The 19,526-nt window shown below is 37.9% G+C and overlaps 2 protein-coding genes across 7 annotated transcripts in view; one reads left to right on the top strand and one right to left on the bottom strand.

The window, feature by feature from the left end:
- Nucleotides 1-385: 385 nt before the first annotated feature.
- aida (axin interactor, dorsalization associated) lies at nt 386-17,109 on the top strand. 3 transcript variants are annotated; one of them, XM_042390035.1, is made up of 11 exons: nt 788-1,171; nt 1,931-1,997; nt 2,084-2,137; nt 2,902-2,956; nt 3,056-3,119; nt 4,637-4,740; nt 4,913-4,921; nt 7,358-7,480; nt 7,790-7,912; nt 12,642-12,759; nt 12,843-17,109. In XM_042390035.1, exons 1-11 carry the CDS (start codon nt 1,065-1,067, stop codon nt 12,940-12,942), a joined length of 924 nt encoding a protein of 307 aa, XP_042245969.1. In that variant the 5' UTR covers nt 788-1,064; the 3' UTR covers nt 12,943-17,109. The 3 variants fall into 3 exon arrangements, with proteins under 3 accessions (XP_042245970.1, XP_042245969.1, XP_042245971.1); XM_042390037.1 differs by lacking the exon at nt 788-1,171 and adding an exon at nt 1,215-1,666; XM_042390036.1 differs by lacking the exon at nt 4,913-4,921 and having other exon boundaries at nt 386-1,171.
- The window catches only part of mia3 (MIA SH3 domain ER export factor 3), a 19,428-nt gene continuing 13,812 nt past the window's right edge, over nt 13,911-19,526 (bottom strand). For 3 of the 4 annotated variants that reach the window (XM_042390031.1, XM_042390033.1, XM_042390034.1), the window contains exons 24-28: nt 18,928-18,990; nt 18,777-18,823; nt 18,617-18,685; nt 17,735-18,101; nt 13,911-17,499 (exon numbers count right to left, since the gene is read on the bottom strand). In XM_042390031.1, coding sequence (XP_042245965.1) covers nt 17,243-17,499; nt 17,735-18,101; nt 18,617-18,685; nt 18,777-18,823; nt 18,928-18,990 — 803 coding nt within the window. In that variant the 3' untranslated portion in view covers nt 13,911-17,242. The remainder of the gene's footprint in view (nt 17,500-17,734; nt 18,102-18,616; nt 18,686-18,776; nt 18,824-18,927; nt 18,991-19,526) is intronic. The other variant, XM_042390032.1, reaches the window with a different exon arrangement.

Genomic DNA, 19,526 nt, shown 5'->3' with positions numbered 1-19,526 from the left:
AACACAATAGATTAAAAAAAATGTAAATGAAAAGTGAATACATGTGATACTTATTTGAAAAAAACAAAACAAATGTAGATTCTAAATTTGGAAAATTGGGACAAAAACTATTTTATGTCATTTTTTTATTGCACAAATTGAATCAATTTGGCAAATCAATCAATTCATTATTGGGAGTAAATTAGGACAAAATGTCCTACACTCCTATCAGTGTTAACTAAAATAATACATTTACAGTTAAATTTCACAGTGTTCCCTGAATGTTTAGCTGTTAAAGGATTGTTTACATATCTGCAAACACTGAGCAAAATAATTTAGACTGCACCCAATTATTTTCATTATCAATTAATCTGACAATTATTCTTTTTCATTAGTTGATTAATTCTTTGGTCTATATAAAAAAAAACCTGCGAAAAATAACCTCCCCAAAATATTCAATTTACTATCACATAAAGTCAAAAAGCAGCAATTCTCGCAAATGAGAGGCTGGAACCGTCAAACATTTGGCATTTTTGCTTAAAAAATTACTTAATTTCTGTTCTTTTATATCGATAGACTAATTGTTTATCAATTGACTAAATGGTTCAACTCCATAAACAACATTTGTTTATGGAGTTGAAACACACAAAAGGCCAAATTATAATCCAAACAAGCCTATAAACCAAACTAATGTTATATATGTGATTACAGCTGCAAACTATATGGTGAATAAAGCTAACTGAGCCTTTAGATAAAATACCAGTTTAACATGTTTTCCACATTGCTGTTTTAATTGCCATCAACACATTTACTGAACAGACATCCTGTTGCCGCTCAGTCGGGCGACCCCGCGTATCGAAACGCGCGCACCCCGAGCTCCAGGCGGGACTTCCTCTCTGTTGCGGATGCGATATTAGGGTGAGCAGGCAGAAAGGGCTTGGTCGGGGTGTCACCGGTCTATCTGTGCGCCTCTGGACAGCACATAACCTGGCTGACGACGCTGCTGCTGCTCAAGCCCCGTAGATGAGTCTCCTCCTCGGCTATGCTGCCCTGAGAGCGCCGCCGCGAGTATCCGCCCTGCCAACATGTCTGATGTCAACAAGACTGTTCAGAAATGGCACGCCAGTTTCAGAAAAGGCACAGACTTTGACTCGTGGGGACAATTAGTGGAGGCTATAGATGAGTACCAAATGTAAGTTGCGTTCAACATGTGTATCCTGGCTCTCCACACAGCTGGTTTAACCTGAGCACAGCGCGGCGGGCGGCATGCTTCTTTTTCCTCTCCTTTTTCATCCATCCATCGCTCCTTAAATCTGCAGGGAGATAACCCACGGAGGAGGAGACAGTGGGTGCATGCACGATGCTTTACAAGAAGTTAGCTTCTGAGCTGTCAGTTTGCCCTCAGAGCAGTAAATAAACCCTAACCCATCCATGACGTGATGTGGCAGTTGTTGCAGAGAGACCAGAGTCGCTGTATGTGTATGTATGTGTGTATGTGTATGTGTGTGTGCAGTGTGTTGCATCCCAGCTTCATTCACCACCAGTTTGAGTTGAGGGAGAGTCCTTTAATGGAAGATCATCCAGAGCTGCTTGCAGAGTGCTACGTTATGTGTCATGCAGTGCAGAAACGGGCCAATATTCCTCAGAGTATTGAGAAATAGTCAGCCACACCCTCTCATTGTTATGGGTGGGTTTCATCTGTTTAGTGAACACTGCTTCCTTCTTAACACGAGACTCTCTAGAAAAAAAAATCCAAAATGTGATCTGCTTTGTTAACTAATTAATCTTTTGTTTCAAATTGCACTAATAATGCAAAATGTGTAGCTTACGTCTTTTTTCTTTGACCACAAGGGGGCGCAGAGATACTTAATACAGACACCTTACATTACAGGTTTCATTGGTAAAGTCATGCATCATGAGCTTCTAACTGTGTTGTTCTTGGTTGATTTAGTCTGGCACGACAACTGCAAAAAGAAGTCCAGTCAACAAATTCATCAGACTTCACAGAGGAACAGAAGGTAATTTTTACATCTGTATTTAACCTCTGGGCAGAAAAGTCTTTACTTTTCATAAACTGAAAAGTATTTTGTTTGTTTGTTTTTAGAAAACTTTAGGGAAGATTGCAACATGCCTGGAGATGAGGAGTGCCAGTTTGCAGGTTTGTAGTTTGAACTTGACAAGCATGCTTTTCTTTTTTGTTGTTGTTGTTGTTTTTTTTTGTTTTTTTTTTAAATACTGATGTTCTGAGTCCATGATATAGACTGTATAGTCCAAACTCCACCAGAGTAACTTCAACCTCCAATTAAATGTTTGACTAGTCACCAAAAGAAAAAAATGCATGAAATTTTCTCATTATTAAAAAAAAAGTGTAAAAAATGTTTCTTTTTTTACCACACCAGACATTTTTTGTTAAGATTTTGTTATTTCAGTAACTTATCATGTACATTTAGTGCTGTAAACTGTGAGTTTGATCTCCTTGTAATATGTAGTAAAGGCTTCTTCCAGCCTTCTCCACACTGCCAGGAATATAATTCTTGTGGAGAAAAAATTCCTTTATTTAACTTCATTTAAAATTCCTTCATTTAAATGTTGTTATTGTTATTATTATGATTATTATTATTATTATTCCTAGAATAAGTCACATTATACATGAATGTATCTGCTTCTAAAAAACATAATTTGTAATTAATATGTTGCATAAACTCTCCCTTTGTTCATTAAAGCCTCTAATTATACAGAAACAATACAGAGACTGTTATGTTAAACATACTGTAGCAACTGGTGGTTCATAACGTCACTAAAGGTCACTTTCAGGTAGTTTTTATCGTCTTGCCTGTTTCTGTCTTTGTCACAGCAGTTGTCTATTTTCTTATAAATTCAGATGTACATGTGTGTTAAATGTGTAATTTTTCTGATCTTTAGTGCACGCAGTCAAAGGAGGAGTTCAAGTTAGAAGACCTGAAGAAACTGGAAACCAGTAAGTTTACAAATTGGGAAGGGAGTGTCTGCTTGTCAATACTCCTGTCATCACTGGGTATCCTGATCTCCTACATTCACATCTATTTCTTTTTTCTAGTTATTAAAAATATACTGACCTACAACAAAGAGTTTCCCTATGATGTCCAGCCGGTGCCCTTAAGGTAAATATGCATCACTCAATATCTGATGTTATTACTGTGTTGAGCTTGTAACCTGGTATACACTAAATATTGTGTACATGATGCCTGTAATTTACTGCATGTATGCTACTAATGTGTGTTAACCCCTAAATCATAGTTTCCTTAAATAGCTATCTTTAAGGTTGTTTAAAATCATCTCATTTTACATTGACTGACAGTTTCATATATATTTTGTATCAGTCTGTTCCAGCTCCTCATTGAAGCTAGATGATGTTCATATGTGTCAAATATTCAGTATTCATCAAAAGGAAATATTGTACTATAGATTCTTGTGCATCATTTTCCTAAATTTCAGCCTGACATATTTGATATGATTGGAAACTTTGGAAATTTGAAATTTCTGTGGGTTTGAAAAAATGTTTGGCTGAAAATGTTTGTAGCAGCAGGCTGCTCCATGTTTTAAGATACTGTGAGAAGCTGAATAATTACTGTCCTTTTGCACATCTGGACACAGTTTTGTCCTGTAATTTTCTATAATGTGTGTGTCTGCATGCATTATGTATATATTCCACCATTTGTGCATTGATAGATGAACATTTAGTTGTACACATTTTGTGCATCCACTACAAGCTACAAAGTATGTTGTTGTAATTCCTTGGATTACTTTCCATGCTCTGTTTGCTCCGTTCATACCCTCTTAACACCCTCAAGAGCACCGCAAACAGTTGCAAAATAAATCTTAATGATTTAGTCATTTTTATAATAATTAAATAATAATATATGATTAAAAATGCTCTGCTTGGAATAATAACATGTCTGATAGTATTTCCCCCCAAAAAGCTACAATTACCTTATAGAAACCTTAAAATTACTATTTTCTCTCTTATTAAAAAATCCGTAATCTATGAATACGCAATTTTTTAATTTTTTAATTTATTTTTTATTTCAAAATTTTAACTTCTGGATACAAGATGTCTCCTACTTCACTGGAGGCTTCAAGTTTCCACATCACAATTGTGTAGATTGAATACTGGACTATGATTGGCTCCAAACTAGTTGTGATGTCTTAAAATCATCTTAAAGGTACACACCTTAAACTCAGATTTAAGGTGAGCTCAGAGAAACTTTCCCCCTTCAGCAGATGAATGTGAAAACAGCTTTCTAGTGTCAAACTCTGCACATACGTCATTCTGCACAGTGAAGCTCAAACATCCAAGAGAAGGAACAATAAGTAAAACACATTTTTGATTGGAAGGGCACTTAAAAGGTCACACGATGATATTAACAGAATAGGAAAGATGAAAAAAATTGTTTCTGCTACACCAAATCATGTTTCTTCATTCACCTCTGTCTAGTCTTTTCTTTTCTGGATTATTCTACATCTTGGGGCCTCTCAAAATTAGTAATATAAAACTAGAAAAAATCACTATGGTTGGTTGCAACCTGTGATGATGGAGTGCAAATGACATTGGTTTGTTTGAAAGGGCCACAAAGTAAAAAGGTTGAAGTGCTTCAATTTACTGTTCCTCTTTTGTCAGGAAAATCCTTGCTCCGGGTGAAGAGGAGAACCTCGAGCTGGAGGAGGAGGAGGATGCTGCAGCAGGAGCAGGATCTACAGAAGCTTTTCCCCCACGAGCTCCTGGTACTGTACTCTCGCCGATAACAGTTTATCAAACACTGTTTGGGATGTTTGCCTGGTGCTACGTCATGTTGTCCAGTTTTGGAGGGCTGTTTGACTGTGTGTCTTTTTGTTCTTCCTGTCGGTGCTGTGCATGGCTTCATCGCTCATTCCTACCTGCCTGCTTCATTTGCAGCTTCGCAAGGTATGGCGTTATCAACAAACACTGTCTAAATTTGTCTTCTAGTGCAGTGCATGACAGATATGTTTTATTTTATCATAGCTTTTCAGTGGAAATACAGGACTTGTACAACAGGAAAAAACAAAAGTTTTAGATTTCATTTTAGAATCAGATGCTTCTTTGTTTTGTGATCGTAGATTTTAGTCATGAAGACCTTTTGATTTACTCTTCTGTCAACAGGGAGCCACCTTCTTTTCAAGCCAGCCTCTATTCAGACAAAATATATCTTCTCATAGAGAATTTCTTTCATTATCTGTCTTTCTGAAAAGCAGAAACATGATAGTGGAGTCAATATCCTAAGTCTAATTGGTATATTCTACTCTGCTGGAAAGCAGATAATACTATGACTCTTTTAGCATTCAACAACTACATCTCCAGTGAGGTTTTGAGGCCGTGCCAATGCCTTAGATGCGTGGGAGTTGTAGTTATTGAATTCTGTCAAAAATAATTATTGTTTTATCTTGGTTAAAATGATGAGATGCTCAATTTTTTGAGCAGTAGTAGATATACAGACAGGTGATAAATTAAAGGAAAAGCCAACATAAAGTGTCTAAGTAAGAGCAGCATAAACATTGTTACAACAATAAACACAAACAGACAAATACAACTGTCACACATAACAAATGAGTGAACACAATATCCAGTTAATATGTACCACAAGGTCAAGGACAAAAATCCAGTTATGATGCATAAACAGGTACAATTTTGTAAAACAATTTCAGTGAAAATTTAGGAGCAATCACATTTACCAAGAGTACTATTTACTCAATGCTTTAAAATGGACTTAAATTCCTCCTCAGTAATCAGCTCTGACAGTTTCAGGTCATTCTGTACATTAATCCAGGGAGAAGGGGTAGCGTATTTAAAAGCTTTTTTTCCTAATTCTGTTCTAACTCTGGGGACCCGCATCTGTAGAATATCATGAGAGCACAGGCCATATTGATTTTGGTTTTAACACATGTATGTACACAGATAAGGAGGAACCAGCCCAGAGAGAGATTTATATATAAAAGCCAACAAATGCTAAAATCTGCGGACATACAGAGATAGCCACTTAGCAGCAGCATACAGAGTTCAGTGGTGTACAAGATTGCCACAGCCAGTAATAAAACGTAAAGCACAGTTGTATACAGTATCCAACTTCTTTAGGCACTGGTCAGGTGCATTTATAAATACTGTACTGTGCATTTATAAATACTGTAATCCAGTAAAGTTAAAAAAGTTGCTGAAATCAAGTGTTTCCTTGCCTGGAGGGAGAAACAGGATTTATTCCTAAAAAAGAAACTTAATTGAAGTTTCAGCTTAGAAATAAGGCTTTCAATGTCTGATTTGAATGACAAGTTCTGATCAATAATAATACCTAAATACTTAGGCTATATGTTATGACTATTTCAACCTCTTGAGCAGTTGAGATCTTAGGAAGATTAGATGATAACTCTTTGTCATTTGAAAATAGCACAAATTTGGACTGTCTCCATTTCACATCAACTTTAGTTGAGTCAAGTGGGACTGAACAACATCAAAGGCAGACTGTTTGAATTCAAGGGTTTGTACTACTGAAGTATGAGTAATAGATAACTGTATCATCTGCATAAAAATGGAACGCAGCATTCAATAATAACCAAAAAGATTATTTACATATATGGATATAGATAGATACCAATTAGCTCAAAGTTGCTCTGCTAAATATTTTTATATTAACAATGGATCAAATGGCTATGTGTAATATGAAAGGCGTTGTTTGTAGTGATGAGTATTATCACCTGAGTCTGCAGTCCCCCTTATCTTTACAGAGTCTTTTAGCGTCTTTAAGCTCATTTTTTTGGTATTTACAGTTTTTCTGTTTTCTGAGAAAAGCTCTGACAAACCCACTGAATGCTACCTGCTCAGCACCAAACAGCAGACAAACAAAGTTAGCGATTAGCTGGCGAACATAGTGGAGCATTTAGCAGCTAAAGAGCCAGATATTTCCCTCAGGTGTTGGAAGAGACCAAAACAGAGAGTGAATATTGGAAAAACACAACTCTAAGTGATTGCTAATGTTGGTCTGTCATTGGCTGGATGTGTAACTTGTTTGCTAGCACATTCGACATAACATTGTCCGGTGGCCTAAATGAGTTAATGCAGCTTTAATATGTTGTGAGAAAATATCAATATCATGTTTGAACTTTTCAGAAAACGAATGATAAAAACTCTCAGTGGGAAAAAATATATTAAGAACTGAGCGCTAGTGAAACAGAAGCTTGCATGGTTACTGTTTTTAATATTTAAATGGTAATTTAACACTAAAACTTGTCATCTGGTGATAAAAGGCATGCTACTGAAAATGTCTGTTGGTGATGTCACTACATTTTGTCGTGATAGGCAACTGCTAATTTCAGTGACCTTTATCCTCTACAGGTACCTTGTTGCCACGGTTACCTTCAGAGCCTGGGATGACACTGCTTACAATAAAGATTGAAAAAATTGGGTTGAAGGATGCCGGGCAATGCATCGACCCTTACATGACCATTAGCGTCAAAGGTATTGATCTCCATCCTATCCTGCACATCTGAAATGTCTGGTGCCTGGACTAAAGTGAAATGAGTTTAGTGAGTTGGTGAAGATCTCCACTGCTGCTGGTTTCAGATTACAGACACACCCTTTTATCTGCTGTGGTTCCTCATATTCTCTCAATATCTTTTAAAGAAATGCTGTTTAAGAGCTTTGGATTGCCCATGTTTCTCTGAAGATGTGCAGGAAATCTTACAATCTGCCTCTTATAGAGTTTGTTACAGCTGTATAAATGCCTTCTAATGAGATTCTCTCTCTCCTCTGTTTCTGTTCCTGCAGATTTGAACGGTGTAGATGTCAATCCAGTCCAGGACACCCCAGTGGCCACCAGGAAGGAAGACACCTACATTCACTTCAGTATTGACGTAGAGATCCAAAGGCATGTGGAGAAATTACCCAAAGGTAACGCCTGAGACTTTATCCAGAAAAAGGCTGGATTACCAACTGTGCAAAGCGGGCAAGTGTCCTGGAGCCGGTTGCACCAGCTGTTCTTAAGTTCAAACTTAGCCTATAGTTATAACATAAGTGTTTTGTAAGTGAAGATTATGCATCACTACATTAAAACTGGTTGTACACAAAATTGTTCTTGCCTAGCTAGAGATTAGTTGTTACTAAATATTTACACCCGCTAACTGCAGGTGTAATGGTGCAGACACACAGACTCCGGTGATGACGGATCTGGATGCACCAGACCACTGAACCGGTGCATGACGTGGTGGGTGATGTACTGCGAGTTGGGTGGTGTTTGGTTTTTGGTCTGCTTTGATTATGCAAATTCAGACATGGCGGTTGGTCCGTCAACTTGTCATGCCGTATCCATCATGCAGCATGCGGGCGGATCTGCTGTTCTCCTTACAAAATGAATGGGATCCATCAACTTGACATCCGTCAACAGATTTGGTGTGTCTGCACCATAACTGTTGCGTAACCTAGCTGAATGAACCACCTAACAAAGCTAACATTAGCTTGCTAATATCTGACCTGTTAAGGAATATGGTCTACATGTCTGACCGGACACTTTAAATTTCACAGAAAAAGATTCTAAATCTGAAATTACAAAACTTAAAGCCAATATCGTGACTAATTGACCAAATAACAACAGTTAGCTTAGCATAATCAGATATTTCCCTCTCACTCTAAACTGCATGAATACTAATAATTCTAAAACACATATACAGTATTTCAGATAAGCATATATAAATAATTTATTTTATATTTTGACTTAAAACTGTCATTTCTGGAAGATATATTACAGCTTGTGATGCTACAGTGACTTCCTGTATACATAATTTTTTGCTTTTTTTTGGACAATGCTACAGATGTTTACACATTACTAAAGTGGTTACTAGCTAACCTAAGACATTTCTTAAGTTTAATGGTGCAACCTGATTTAATAAATCACTAGTTTGAAACTAGTTAGTAGTTACCAAGAATTTAGGAAGGAATTAACAGACAAATGTGATGGATTTATAAACAGCTGTCCTGTTGGCCTAATGGTTAAGGCGCATACCATATAACCACATTGTCCATGGTTTGATTCCCGGCTGGGGGACCTCTCTCTTCCCTTGTTAACTTTCTCACTACACTGACTCTCAAATAAAGGCAAAATCCCAAAACATATTCCTAAAAAAATAATAATAAAGAAAGAAAAGAAACCCAGTCCAGGGTTCTTGGGGCCCATTTCATGAATGCAACTGTCCTATTTCAAAAATGATTGTCACTCTCAAATTACAGATACAGTCCTCATGTATGCCCATTCATGGGTCACAAGTATGGTGTTCCTTTTTGTTTAGTTAACTGTGTTAAAAATTAAGGCAAGGTTGGGATTTCATGTTGTAAGTTGCAGCTTGCATGTTGCAAATTTGGTAAAACAGGCCACAGGTTCACTGCCTGTCAAATATGGTTTTGGTAATTTGATTAATTGCTAATTTTTTAGAGAATTTGTACCAGCAAAGTATAATATAAACTAAGATGGATCCTGCATTCTTACCTAATAATGTGACCCTGTCTTTTTAGTTAGTTATATTATTTATCGTGTCATGCACATACAAGTGCATTTAAATATGGTGTGCACAAAGAAGACTTTTGATTAAATTCTTGTTGGTCCTGTGTGTCAAAATCTAGTCTTAAAACCTTGATTTTTTTGTTTTTAGTTTCTATTGTGCTCACCTGGTGCATATTCCTGAATTAAGTTTATGTTAGTGTTAAATCAAATTCCTGCAAAATAACACACAGAAAACCTGGGGCCATAGAGTACAGCTGCCAAGTTTAGTCCGCTGTGTGCACTAAATGGGAACTGGGAGATGACAGCTTTCAACTCTCTTATAAATCCTTGTGATACAGCTCGTATTGTGCCAACGCCTACAACTCTGTCAAAACTTTCTTAAATTTTTTATCAACAAGATTTCTGCTCTTAGGTCTTCACCCACCTCCTTTGCTCTAGACCCTTCTGTTCTTTCTATGTGCCCAGCTGTCTTCGATCAGTTTTAGCTTGTGTCATTCTCATTATTGTCAGAGGTAGTTCATCATCTGCAGCTTACAAATGGCCCCTAGACGGTATTACTTCTTGTCTAAAATAAGTTTTTATTACTGTTGTGTCAAGTATTCTTGTTTTGATAAATACCTCTGTTATTTCAGGGGGTGTTCCAGCTGCATTTAAACATATTGTAGTGTGGCCTCTTATCAAAAAGAAAAATCTGGACCCTTTTGTTCTCTCCAACTTCAGGCCAATTTTAGTTTTTATTCAACTGCAAACATTTTTAGATAACCTTGGCATTTATGAAAAGTTTCTGTCTGGTTTTAAATGATGCCATAGTACTGAAACAGATCTTTTAAGAGTGTTTAATAATCTACTTTTAGCTGTTGATTCAGGGAACTCTGCTTTTCTGGTGCTTTTAGACCTGACTGCTGCATTTGACACTATGGCTCATAGGATCCTTTTATCACGTCTTCGAACGGTGCGTAGGCATCAAAGGTACTGCCTTCAAATGGTTTCAGTCATACCTGACAGATAGGAGTTTCTTGGTTCTCCTAGACGAATATTCTTTGACTGCAGCCCCACTTACTTGTGGGGTCCCTCAAGGCTCCATTTTGGATCCCATCCTCTTTTCAGTGTAAATGCTGCCCTTGGGGTCCATTTTTAAGAAACATAATATTCTTTTTCATTGTTTTGCTGATGATATCCAAATCTACAGACAGGTGACAAATTAAAGGAAAAACTGGTACAGGTCTGAATGCTTGACCCTACAGTGAGGGGATACGGTGGCTGTGTTATGCTGTGGGGGGCATTTTGCTGGCATGGTTAGGGTGCACTTGGGAAGGGTCACTGCAAATCAATACAAAGTTCCATTCCTCACTCTGGGTATTGATTGCACAAGTCTCTGGAACTCTTCTGGAGGGATGAACACCATTCTTCTAAAAGATATTCCCCCATTTGGTGTTTTGATGATGGTGGTGGAGAGCGCTTTCCAACACATCGGTCCAGAATCTCCCATAGGTGTTCAACTGGGTTGAGATCTGGTGACTGTGAAGGTCATAGCATATGATTCTTATATTTTCATACTCATCAAACCATTCAGTGATCCCTCACGCCCTGTGAATTGGGGCATTGTCATCCTGGAAGAGACCACTCCCATCAGGATAGAAATGTTTCATCATAGGATAAAAATGATCACTCAGAACAACTTTGTATTGATTTGCGGTGACCCTGCCCTCTAAGGGGACAAGTGGACCCAAACCATGCCAGCAAAATGCCCCTCAAAGCATAACAGAGCCCCCGGATCCCCTTAATGTAGGGGTCAAGCATTCAGGCCTGCACCGGTTTTTCCTTTAATTTGTCACCTGTCTGTATCTGCCTATAAAAACAAAAAGCAAAGATTCAATGCAGCCTTTGCTGAACTGCTTAAAAGATATCAAAACTTGGACGGATTCGATGTTAATGAAAATAAGACTGAGATCGTTATGTTTGGACACCCTGACCTATTGGATGACTCTGATGGTACTCTTGGCCCTTAAGCTTCTTGCAATCGATCTTTTGTTAAGAATTTTGGTGTGATTTTTCAACTTCAAATTTTATAAACAGATTAGTTCAGTTGTCAAAACTAGCTTTTTTCAGTTAGGACATTTAGCCAAGGTAAAGGAATATCTTTCTCCCAAAGATTTCAAGAGAGGTATTTATGCTTTTATTACCTCTCGGTTAGACTATTGTAATTCTTTGTATGTGGGTGTAAAACAGATGTCTCTTCATCGTCTGCAGTTAGTACAAAATGCAGCCGCTTGTCTTATAACTGGAAAAAGAAAACGTGATCATCTAACACCAGTATTGGCCTCTTCAAGATTGATTTTAAGATTTTATTGCTAATTTTTAAGGTTTTAAATGGGCTGGCGCCACCTTATCTAGCTGAACTCTTGCACCGTCATACTCCAGTTAGAGCACTGAGGTTGACCAACTAGATGCTCTTGCATGTTCCAGCATCCAGGCTGAAAAATAGAGGCGACTGAGCCTTTGTGATGGCTGCCCCAAATCTCTGGAACAGCTTACCTATTCATATAAGAACTGTTCAGACCCTCGAAACTTTTAAGTCACTGCTGAAGACCCACCTCCTCTCTTTGCCATTTAGTTCAAGTTGAGTTTGACACCTTGACTTCATCTGCTATTGTGCTGCAGTTCTTTTATTATTATGTTTATTGTTCTCTTTTATTCTTATTTGTTATTTATTTTTAAATTTGTATATTTTGGTATTGTATTTGTTTTAAGCCTGTTCAGCACTTTGGTCAACTGTGGTTGTTTTAAATGTGCTATACACATAAATATTGACATGACAGGATACATGCACGATGCATATAGGGTAAAAGATGGGAGGTACAGGATTGATAAGGGGCCCCAACAGGAAGACTTTACCCCAGGGCCTCCTAACAATTCAATCCTGCCTTGATCCAAACTGACAATATGGAGTTATTATAAATATAACAGTACAATAACATGCAGGAAGTGTTATTCAAAATACAGAACAGGCTGGAAATTGAGTGTCAAAGAAATTCAATACCTGGTGAAGTAATTATTGAGTCTTATAACCCTCCTATATTCTCCTATGATATTCATATTGTTAAACCTATTCCCAAAATCTTCCAGGAGCAGCTATCTTCTTTGAATTCAAGCACTACAAACCCAAAAAGAGGTTTACCAGCACAAAATGTTTTGCCTTCATGGAAATGGATGAGATCAAACCCGGACCCATCGTAATTGAACTGTGAGTTGACTGATACATATATTTTGTGGGATTCCTTTGTGCCTGGGATCACAAAACACATAATGTACCTTCTTGAATTTCAGGTACAAGAAGCCCACCGACTTCAAGAGGAAGAAACTGCAGCTTCTCACAAAGAAACCACTTTATCTCCATCTTCATCAGACATTGCACAAGGACAGCTAAGTTGGAGCACGCCCCGCCTTGAACCATAATCCACCTCTTTTTATCTCTGTCGTACAGCCACATCCAGCAAAATGTGGTGTTTCACCTCATTACATCGAGCAATACTAAATCAAGGTCGTAGATGTTTTTTTTCCATGAGTAAGAAAGTTAAGTGAACTGAGCCAAACATTAGTCACATCTGCTCAGACTGCCACATTAGTTTTTTTTCTTCAGATTTCATTTTAAGCACATTCCCTTTTGTTGCAGGAAACCCTTCATTCAAAAACTCAAAACCCCTAAAATAACAGTGTTTCAACTATTTGGAGATACAGGGTTTTCATATGACACTAGGGGTACGATGAAACCACCTCATTGTCAGTCTTCCTTAATTCACTGATTTGGGGAAATCTTGACTCACCATGTTTGTGCTGTTGGACTTTGGTCAATGGACTTCTGAACTTCTGTCAGTGGACTGCCAAAAAATGTAGACTTGTTGACGAAGTCATGGCACACAGTCCGCCTCAACAAGTCACTAAAAGTGCATTCCTAAATTCTATCATCGTCCAGCGAGTCTGGAGTGTGCTATAATTATAGACTTTTACAGTGTTCAGTTATAATCAATTAATAAATGGATGAGTTTGAATATAAAAGCTATTATAAACTGAATTAAATTAGCATTTAAACTATGCATTATAAAACATAAAGTTAATAAAAGTAATAAGATAATTACATTTGCCAGTTTATTAATTTTCCTTATACTTGCTTAAATAATTAACTGTTTATTGTGAAATCGAATCACAAATTTTATTTTAAAAAGGCTTATGAATGTTACTTTTTGTTATTCCGTTTACTAATCTGTCTGCCTGTCATGTTCCATCTTACAATCTGTTGACAGTTTTCCTAACATTTAGTTTCCTTTTTATTGCTTTAACTTAAAGGTTCCATGCAGTGTTGTTGACCACTAGTGGTGCTATGGAGCAATGTTTTCCTTTTTTTTTTTTAAACTTCTTTTTATTTCCTTTTATCAAGTGCAATCGTACAGTACAGTCACCTGTTCAGAGACACAACACAGGCATAAATGTCTTAGGGGGCAGTCCATGGATTTCAGCATCTTCTCAATGTCCATATATGGTTTCCATTCTCCAAAAAAAAACAAAAACGGGGGGGGGTCAATACTGACATTCGTCCATGAGCATGGAGAAACAAATAAATTATATATATAAAAAAACATGTTCACTTTTAAATGGGAAAAGAAATCCACAGGAACTGTTTCATTATCTCTTAGATCACATCAGTTGAAAAAATATGAGATAACTGGGGACCATTTAGTCAGGAATACATCTGTTTTTAATTGTAATCTTGCAGTCATGTTTTCTATCTAGTAAATATCCTTAACTTTCTCCCTCTATTGTGTTACCATGGAGGGCAGCCTCGGCCAGGAGACTGTGATTATCTTTTTAGCAATTAGAAGAAGTAGTCTGATTGTATGGAGCAATGTTTTTAAGAGCAGGTCCAAAAAAAAAGTCTTAATTATTCCGGTGACACACTCCAGACTCCGTAATGGTTTAGTGTTGGATTCAGCAGTGGCATTCATAAAGTAACATGGTGCAATTATGTGTTATATATACAGTTAGTGTCTTTGACCAGATGCCTCAGTGGACATTTTTAGAGTAATAATTTTTACAAGTTGTGTTGGTCTTTTCTAATTTCTCGCAATATTTGATTTAAATGGCAGATCTTCATACTCAGACTAGAATTAATGAGCTCATGACCACGTCTCAGTGAAAGGTCCCCATAATCCTGACAGTCCCCACATGTCAGTGTTAATGCTTCACGGTGTACTGAATGAAGTAAATAAAGTTTTATAAATGCATAGGCAGTAAATTGGATGCAGCATGGTTTGCATGCTGTGGATGTGTATTCTGTATTCAGTGTGAGCCTTTGGTCATGGCCCAGATGTTTAACACCAGTTTTTTTCAGAAATGCAGTGTTCCTGTTGATTTATGCAGATTTTTATCACCTGCCAGGAAGTGGTTTTTAATCTCGTCTTAATTTGCAGATCAAAAATAATAATTTTTCTATCTACATTTATATTTGACCAGTACTTACATGGGACTGTGTCTAGAGGATGCATTTTATTTTGGATTGTGCTCTTGGACTGACTGACCAAGGATTGTTTTTCTCTTCGGATGTTACTCAGAAAAGCCCACTACTCTCATTTTGAAATGTCATGTCACCCTGTTATAAAGGGCTTTATGAAAATGAGGTTGCATGTAACTTTATATATTATGTTTCCAGTCTGACTCTGCAGATGTTCTTCTTCACTAAAACATCTACATTATAATATTTGATTTTAGATTTTATTTTTGTAATGTCACAATATTCAGGACTGTAAATTAACTGTAAGATACACTAACTGATGAATATACAGTAACTGTGTGTATGTATGAAGCGCTATGATGTGGTCGGACTGAGAACTGTTGAGTGTTTTAGTTTTGTTGACAGATTGAGGGGAATTGTATCAAACATTTACAATGCTTTTAATTTCTAATAAACTACAAATGAGGCTATTTGGTGGATGACTTCATCTGATGCATCATACACTGAACAGACAGCATGTGTGGTTTCTGCCAATACCAAGCCTTCTTTAACTAACTTGTTGTATTTGTTATATTGCTCCATCAAAGACTTAGGAAGAGTCTTAAAAAAGAGATTAGGTTTTTCATGTTCTCCAAAAACAAAGGGAACAATGGCCTCCCTTCTCCTACATCACTGGTAACATTATGTCATCTGCCCAGTATTTTTAACATTATTTTCATTGGATAACTGAAAATATTAAGTACATCATCTTATCCTCGGATGGATTTCCATGAAATTTGTACATCCATGCTCCCTCAGGATGAATTGTAATAATTTTGGTGATTCTGACTCTTCTAGCACCACCATCAGGTCAAATATTAAATTTGTCGAATACTTTAAGACTAAAATACCTGCAGAACAAATGACATTCCCATCCGACTCTGCTGCACTTTGTGTTTTAGTTAAGAATTTAATTCATTAGCATTTAGCTCAAAGCACCACACCTCACAGAGCTGCTGGCATTATTAATCCATAACTGATTAACTGTTCAAGTCATTCATCAAGCAAGAATGTCTCAAATGTGACAATTTGCTGCTTTTCTTAGTTTTATATAATTATAAACTGAATATCTTCTGAGTTTTGTACTGTTGGTTGGGTGAAACGAGCAATTTGAAGACGTCACCTTACGCTCCGGGAACCTTTGATGGCCACTTGTCACTGCTTTGTGACATTTTACAAATTATACAGTTAATTAATCATTAATAAAAAGCTTAGTTGCAGCACTTTACTGGATTGTTTTTTCCATTATAAAATGTAATTCCAAGAAAAACTGCTCACAGTAAGGTCTCTGGATTATCCAGTGACAGGGGCACTGATTCAGCATTTTTTTTATGCATTTTTCAAGCAGTACGCACCACAAATAGAATTTCACCTCACTATATTTGGGTGGAGGCAGAGATCTCAGATGTCTCAAAAGCAAGCCAAGTAAAACCAAAGGTATCTGAATGTCTAAATACCACTAGATGTTAGTAAGAATGTTTTCATTTCGCCATCCTAAAATTACAGCTTCTGACTCAGCAACAGCTCAGATGTATGCCTTATTTTTTCTAAAGCCACATGTTGAAAACTATATAGACAGACGTGTGTAAAATAGATCCTCTGTAAGTGAACTGTAACCGGTTTATAGCATAACACCGACAGCTTTTACATTCTTTATTATTAAAAGTTCTACCAACATAGTAAAATAAGTTATACATCTGGCCATCAAATTACACATTTGCTTTACAGTCGGTTCTAAAGCAACAGCTTTGAGAAAATTATGGTATTTCTGAAATGCTAGAAGCTAAACCTCCCTCCTTTTCTCCTTGTTTAAAATAATTTCCACAGGAAATGACATTAAAAACATTTCGCTCCTTAAAAATCATTGCTATATATTTTTTAAAAGATCAACACAAATGAAAAACCTCTGGCATATAATGAATTGTTATTGCACAATAAGCTGTTTAAAAAGTGGCAACCCTCTCAACTCTTGACCATAATGATTTCAGACACATAATTATTGATGATGCTTTAAATTTAAGGACCATGTTTTTTTTTTGTTTTTTTTTTTAATAAACATCATTGCAGTTTTTATTTTTATAACTGAAATATGAAAATAATCGTGATGTATGTTTGGACTGGATCTGGGTTAATGTGATGGGTACGGGGGTGTTCAAGTCCTCTGCCGTAGCTGGTGGCATTTTTAAGGCTTGACCATCGCTGGCCTCGCTGAGTCCTGAGAGGCTTCCTGCTTCAGGGGCAGGTCCTGACCGGGGCCGGTGTGAGCTCCTGCTGAGTTCTGGAGGGCTTCAGGTGGAGCCTGACCATAAGCAACACCATGCCCAGGATGGGGTGGGACACCTGGAGGCAGGTCCATTGGTGGGCTGGCATGGTCACGCGGTCCTGGGAAGCGCATGTCAGGAGGGATGGGTGGACGTGGTCCCATAGGCCCACGAACACCTGCGGGAAAGAGGACATTTGAAAAGGGAAATATATTAGAGATGAGAGGCTCAAAAACATCCTTTATACTCTGATAGTGCTGGCAAAAATGAATGAACAAGACACATTTTTGTATGCATACTTGGCTGATAAAACAGATTCAGATTTTTTAGTTTGGTATGTAACCTCCCAGCACTGACAAGTCACATACCAAACTGCTGATGTGCTAGAAACAAAGCAAAAAGGTGGAACATACCAGGCGGCATCGGCCCAAAGTGATGAGGCGGAGGGGGACGGAAGTGTGGCGGCGGTGGACCCCGAGGATCAATGACATGGCCAGGGCCTGGCCTGGGGTGGAATGCATGTCCATTGGCGGGGCGAGGTCCGAACTCAGGCAGCGGCATACCTGGGTGTCCGTTAGTGGGTAGTGGAGGCCCGTGAAGAGGAGGCGGTACATTTGGACCATGTGGTGGTCCAGGTGGCAGATGGTACAGGCCGGGTCGTGGAGGTCTATAAGGTCCGCCTGGTGGGAGGCGGCTGTGAGGTCCGGGAGGGAGGAGTGGATCATGGGGTCCGGGGCCAGGTGAGTCCCTGATAGGAGATACTAGGAAGGATCCAGGAGCCTGAAAAAGACAGATTACAGCAGATAATGAGAAAGTACTGTTTGCTCAAATGCAGTCATTAGGATTTTAGTTGGTGCTGTAAGTGACCCGAGATGTATTATTTTAGTCATGCAGTGAAGAGATCCACAAACCACACAAGTTACTCCTAGCAAAAAGTGCATTTAGCCGGGGCTCAATCACATGACCAGTAACCACACACCATGATTTTCTGGATGAAAAAAAATCAAACTGCTTACACAAATCTGTGACATCTGACACACATATTTTGCAACTTTTAAAAGACCCAAACATTTTCCAAGACACATTTGCACTGCGGCAGTTCAGTCTTGATGAAAAGAGTCTCTGCTTCCCTCAGTGCTGTGAGAACAAGTGAAACCACACACTCAGCCCAAAACCTTTAGTCAGCCCAGTAAAGCAAAAATCATTAAATCTCTTCCCAAATCCAGCTTTGTTTTAGGGGGGGTGGAGTGCTTGCATACACCTTCACACCTCGACTGGACAGCCACTGTACTCACTGGCTCTTGACTCTCTGTGGAGGCCTCAGCCTGAGTCTCTGCTTTAATCTGTGGATCTACTGCTTGTGTCTGTTTTAGAGTAAGGACATACACAAAGGAAATGTGGAAAATATTGTATAAAAATGACTGAGTATTCGAATCTGATGAGAAAAAGACTTACAGATCCATCCAAGTTGGCTGGTGATGAGCTACGGGGGCCCATCATGTCTAAAAAAAAAAAAAAAAAAGGAGGAAAAACAGCACAACTTTAGAAACAAAAGTTATTTAATAAGAACATTAGAACCCTGAGACTATAGAACGTAGCATCTTACCCATCCCAGGGATGTGTTTGTTGTCAGGGTAACGACCATGTGGGTCTGATGGAGGGCGCGGACCTGAAGGGAGAAGAAAACAAGACACTGAATTAATAAATGAATGATAAAATCACTCCCTGTAGCACTTTTCCTGGGAAGATAACAGGTGGAAGAAACAAAGGAAGAGCAACCCGAGTATTTCAAGGGCAAAGACAGGTGACTGCTAATCCAGGAGGACAGCAGTCAGATGAAGGTAGAATTCTGGATTACTTTAAAAGCCCTGAAAACTTGGTTTCAAATTAAATTCTGTTCAAATTCACAATTTCACAGCCAAAAATCAAAGAAAGTTTGGAAAAAACATCCTTCAATATTATTAATTAAGAGTTTCCACTTTAACATTCAGCTCATCTGCTTCATCAGAACTTTTTAGATGTACTCATAGTAAGAAGCCGACTGAGAAAACATGTTTTCAGGACCTTTAAAGTCACAAATGGTGAAGCACGTTTCCACAGCAACACAAAAGAAATCCTTTCAGAAAAGAACATTTCTAAATGATTCAACTAAACGCAACAAAACAAGAGCAGGAAAAAAAGAGAGTTGAAGGCAGAGGTACCGAG

This window comes from Thunnus maccoyii, chromosome 17 (assembly GCF_910596095.1).
Source record: "Thunnus maccoyii chromosome 17, fThuMac1.1, whole genome shotgun sequence".
NCBI lineage: Eukaryota > Metazoa > Chordata > Actinopteri > Scombriformes > Scombridae > Thunnus > Thunnus maccoyii.
This window is presented reverse-complemented; position numbering and strand designations above follow the sequence as displayed.

Coding starts and splice junctions, on each gene's coding strand:
- aida (XM_042390035.1), top strand. CDS start 1,065: ATGTCTGATGTCAACAAGACTGTTCAGAAATGGCACGCCAGTTTCAGA. Junction 2,957..3,055: donor CCTGAAGAAACTGGAAACCA/GTAAGTTTACAA, acceptor TCTTTTTTCTAG/TTATTAAAAATATACTGACC. Junction 7,913..12,641: donor TGTGGAGAAATTACCCAAAG/GTAACGCCTGAG, acceptor AAAATCTTCCAG/GAGCAGCTATCTTCTTTGAA.